The following is a 4,835-nucleotide window of genomic DNA, read 5'->3' as shown; positions in this document are numbered from 1 at the left end:
CAAGCAGACTGTTTCCTCTAATCTATATTGTCTCAGAATTTTTTTTTTCCACTAATTTACTCAAACTTGGGCGTGTGGGGGGGGGGGGGGGGGGGGGGGGGGGCATGGCCCTTGCAGGGTTCCACTAAGCTCCGCCACTGGCTAGAAGCCCAACTAAATTTATTTTTTAGAAGCCTATTAATTAAGGCCTGACTAGTAGGATTTTAAAAAATATTTTTAGTTGGGCTTCTAGAATAATCTGGGTAGGGGACAGTTTATTCTAGAAGCCCAAAAAAGCCACCAGACGAACTGACCCTAACTCTCTCCGATCAGGTTGGGATTATAAGTCAGGCACAGGTTTTTGGATCTTTGATTTGACTAATAAAAAATGTAGGACGTCGATAAGTGCCACACGTGTGGGTGTTATGGAGTCTGCCCACACATTTTGTGTGGTGTATAAGAGGAACAGCCCACACACCTACGTGTGGGCAAAACAAGTAATGCCCACACATCTTTTTTTTGCCCTCCCGATCCCTTTTACATGCGTGCGTGTGGGCAAAATAGATAACGCCCGCACGCCTCGTACGTCAGGCCTCGTACAGTCATCGCGCGTCCCGCAGTTGCCATGGTCCAGACCCTCATCCATATTCGTTTAACTGCAGTTGCCATGTCGCTGAACTTTGGTTGCCATGTCGGACAACTATAGTTGCCATGGTTGCTCAACTGCAGATGCCATGTATGGTCTGATCTACTGCAGTTGCCATGATTTCAAAACTTTAGAAGTTACCTCCCACTAACACTAGGCAGTTGCCATGTAGCACTACAAAAAAGTATGGCAAAAAAAACATGTTCGGGTAAAAGAGAGAGTTGTCATGTGCTCACAAGTACGCTAGGGCAGTTGCCATGTAAAGAGAAAGAGTTGTCATCTGCTTACGTGCACGCTAGGGCAGTTGCCATATACCATGTAAAAACACATGGCAACTCAGGTAAAAGAGAGTTGCCATCTGCTTACAAGCAAAGCTAGGGCAGTTGCCATGTACCCTGCAGAAACACATGACAACTGACAGCTTTGAGTGTGGGCGAGGAGATGGGCGTGTGGGCGAATTGCTAAACGCCCACACACCAGCCCCCTCTGCGTGCGTGAAAACTGGTGTGGGCGAATTGCTAAACGCCCATACACCAGCCCACCGTGTGATGAAAAAAGACGTGTGGGCGACCGGATGAATACCCACACACCAGCTTAGTCCTACGTGGCATACAAAAACTGCTAGAACGCGCCAAGATTCGTGCAGAATTGGTTGGATGAGGATCCATGCGTGTGGGTAAGTTGCCAGACGCCCACACATGTGGGCGTTAGTGTTTTTGAAAATGTATAATATGCCATAAAAAATGTTTGGTGAGAAACTTCATTTGACGATGAATCCAAAGATTTTTTTTTGTAAAATATAATACATTTTTTCTAGTCAAATCGAAGACCTAAAAACTCATGTCCCGCGTATAAACCCAACCGAAGGGAGTATAAACTTTGCAATAACATATAGCTGTCAGTATGGCTTTGTAATAACATATATTAAATCCACTAGAATCCTCAACAGGTTTGCAATAACATAAATATATTAATAAAAGGAAACAAAACATGGCTTATCAAAGAAGAGGAGGCTAACATATAGTGTTAGCATGCATACTAACATAATTACAGGAGTACATACACTATTCCCCCTTGTAAGAGGGTAACACTGAGAAAAGTACAAGTAAAAACACAGTATGCAGAAAAGGTCAGGAAATTAAATCTGGAAAGAAAAAGCCTGCACGCCTACGTACCCTACTAGCTATACTCCATGCACAGCCTAGTGCATGCAACCAGCTTGTTTTCTCTTTCACCTCATGCACACACACCTCACGATAATGCAGTCAAACCACCTCTAGGCTAGGCTAGGCCAGGTTCATTCATGCAGTGCATGCATGCATCGTGCTACATGAACTCCACCTCAAAGAAATGCTGCATGCTGTTGCCGTTGCAGCAGCTGTCGCCGTCGTTCTGATGGCGACGCTGATCCGACGGCGACGTCGTCGAGCACGATAAGATGTTGCCGCTGTCGCCGTGCTGCTGCTGCTGGCGATGCGACTGCACGAGAGAGGTCATCATGAAATGCTGCTCCTCCTCCTCCTCCTGTTCATCGGGCCCTTGCTGCTGAATCAGCAGCATGGTGTCAAGGCCGGCGCCGAAGCCGGCGTCGTCTTGAGGCGGCGGCGGTGGCGGTGGCGCCGCCAGGGACAGGTTAGTCGGCGTGGCGTTGCTCGACTGGCCGCCGTTGTCGATCTCATGCTGCTGCTGCTGCTGCTGAAGGCAGCTGAAGCCACCGGCGCTCGGCGAGAAGGCCGCCCCCGTCGTCGACTTGTTGGCTGATCATATACACGTCGCGGCGTCAGACAAGACGGCAAGATGTGACTGCCACATGTATGTAGCAGGAGTTGCACCTACCGTCTAGTGTATAGTACGATGGTACACCTACGTATGTACGTATAAGATGTTTTGGCGCCATCGTATGAACATCATGTTAATTGAGCTGAGTAGTACTCCTAGTAGGTACGTACGTCAGATCGACCGACCAAAATGTAGAAGTAGCATCTAGGCATGTCATGTCGTGTACTACTAGTTTCTATCCAACCGAACGTTGTAACGTGCTTGCTGGCACATAGAATTACCGGTGTGTACTGCAGCCAAGTGCTGAAGTGCACCGTCAAAACTACAGTTATATCTTACTTCAGTTACACACTTAAGATGCTACGGAGTACATTATTAGGTTAGCCCAGTGATGTGCCATTTCAAGACAAAATAGATTTACTAAATTTTCGGACAATTAAGAATTAGGCAAACTGTTTTTGTTGTGTTCTTTACTTGGTATACGTTATTGAAATGTTCCCTTGTTGCAAAAGAAGTGTCATGCTTTTAGTTCAAATTACCCACTAAGCTCTAACAAAGTTTCAGGAGTTTCTAGGTAGCTAGCTAGCTTACTGGGCCAACTTCTTAAAGTGATCAAGCTTTAAAAAAGCCAATAATAAGCATATATCCAGTGTTTAAGTCTATACATGTATCAGAGGAGTGGTCTTACTCTTGTGATTGCCGGTGTATGAGCTGGTGATGCTAGCGTCTGCCTTCTTGGAAGGCGGCGGCGAATCCTTGCCCTGCGCGCCGGCAGGCTTTCGGCGGCGCCGGTTGTGCTCCGTGAGCCGCTTCCGGCAGCTCCTCTTGGCCTCGTCAAACTCAGCGAGCACATGAAACCTAGCCCAACAAACGTACCCAAACAAGAACCAGTTATATTCACACAACCGGATCTTGGGTATATACATGTCTACCGTTGTAAGTAATACACGCCATGTATGATGTATCTACACAGACTAGGTTTAGGTATCTGATCGAACTCCACTGCAATGCCATGATGGGCGTGCTAGTAGTACATTGGACAAAGGGATGCAGATGCCGATACGCTCAGAGGAACAAGATCTGATCTGATGTGCGCCATTTCTGATATATGACATGTTGACATGAATGATATGATCAGTGCATATAGCTGCTAGCGTCAATGCCACTAGATCGAAAGCTCGCAGCCTTTCTACTGCTGATTTTTTCGTCTGCTAGCAAAGCTGCGCATGCATCAACGATCCACCCATGCCAGAGGATAAACGTACATACCGGCTGCATTGTTGGCAGAAGCGCTGCTGCTTGCCAGAGGCGGCGACTGTGGTGGCCTTGGCGTGGTACTCGCAGACCTTGTGGCGGCGGTGGTAGTGCTTGGCGGCGGAGAGGTCGGCCTTGCAGCCCTCAGCCTGGCACCGCGGGGTCTGGTGGTGGTGGGCGGCGGCGCCGAGCCCCAGCCCCAGCATGCCCATTGCGCCGGCTCCGGCGAAGCGGGAGCGCATCAGCAGGCGGTCCACGGCCAGCACGTCCGCCGGGGAAAAGTATGTCCTGCGGCCGAGGTTCAGCCCGATCCTCCCCCCACCGCCGACGTCTGAGAAGGGGCCGCCCTCCTCCCGCTTCAGGAACCCAGCACTGCCGCCGCCACCGAAGGTGCATGCGTCCACCGGCGACGCCGAGGAAGACGTCAGCATACCCGGAAGGGTCATCATCGGCGCCTGCAGCAGCGACGACGACGCCATCGTCGGCGTGGTGACCTGCGTCTGGAGGAACGGCTGCTGGAGCTGGTTACTGAACGCCGAGCCGCTGGAGAAGAGCGCGACCGGGTCTTGGAACGAGAATGCAGCGGCGTTGAAGTCGAGGCTGTCGTAGAGGTGGTGGTGCTGGAAGGGCGGCTGCCGGTCCCCGGGCATGACCATGCCGGCTGGCTCAAAGTTGGGGTAGGACTGCATGGGAGCGTAACCGAAGTCGGCCATGTCGCTAACCGGTGCCATCGTGCCGCCGCTTAGCCTGCTGCTCATCATGGCCGGCTATTCCGAGCGCGGATGAGAAAGGTGGTGACGCGCGGCCTGACTGATGGGTAAGAAAGAAAGAGGCCGGACCGCCGGAGTATGTGTCTGTGCAGCAGGAAGGGTTGTGCGTGCCTTCAGGCTATAAAGGTCGTGGAGGCCGGAGAAGGAGAGAGGCAATGATGGCATCTCTTGGGCTCTTAGCCTTCTCCCGTCCTTTATCTGCGCAAACGACCCCACCTAAATCTCAACTCCAGCATCCACACTGGGACGCCTCGAACCCGTCCTAAATGTGCGGACGAACGACCTGGTCACAAAAATTCAACCCACGCGAACGTCTCAAACGGATCTCAAACGCCAGGCTGATCGACATCCCTTATATCTAGCCCAAATCTGAGGCGGATAAGGGGACGCTCGGGCGTGTCTGTCAC

General features: G+C 50.9%; 1 protein-coding gene across 1 annotated transcript; it reads right to left on the bottom strand.

The window, feature by feature from the left end:
• Nucleotides 1–1,620: 1,620 nt before the first annotated feature.
• On the bottom strand, nt 1,621–4,574 carry LOC125514497 (squamosa promoter-binding-like protein 5). Its single transcript, XM_048679839.1, has 3 exons — nt 3,674–4,574; nt 3,093–3,262; nt 1,621–2,382 (listed from the first exon to the last, which is right to left on the bottom strand). The coding sequence occupies exons 1-3, from the start codon at nt 4,417–4,419 to the stop codon at nt 1,952–1,954; spliced, it is 1,347 nt and encodes a 448-aa protein (XP_048535796.1). The 5' UTR covers nt 4,420–4,574; the 3' UTR covers nt 1,621–1,951.
• Between the last annotated feature and the right edge of the window lie 261 nt (nt 4,575–4,835).

This window comes from Triticum urartu, chromosome 6 (assembly GCF_003073215.2).
Source record: "Triticum urartu cultivar G1812 chromosome 6, Tu2.1, whole genome shotgun sequence".
Classification (NCBI taxonomy): domain Eukaryota; kingdom Viridiplantae; phylum Streptophyta; class Magnoliopsida; order Poales; family Poaceae; genus Triticum; species Triticum urartu.
Note: the sequence above shows the minus strand (reverse complement) of the source record. Positions and strands in the feature narration are given on the sequence as shown.

Excerpts from the sequence above, each read along its gene's own strand:
- LOC125514497 (XM_048679839.1), bottom strand. The coding sequence starts at position 4,419 with ATGATGAGCAGCAGGCTAAGCGGCGGCACGATGGCACCGGTTAGCGAC. Across the intron at positions 3,263-3,673 it reads TTCTGCCAACAATGCAGCCG|GTTTCATGTGCTCGCTGAGT; the intron begins GTATGTACGTTT and ends TTGTTGGGCTAG. Across the intron at positions 2,383-3,092 it reads ATACACCGGCAATCACAAGA|CCAACAAGTCGACGACGGGG; the intron begins GTAAGACCACTC and ends GTATATGATCAG.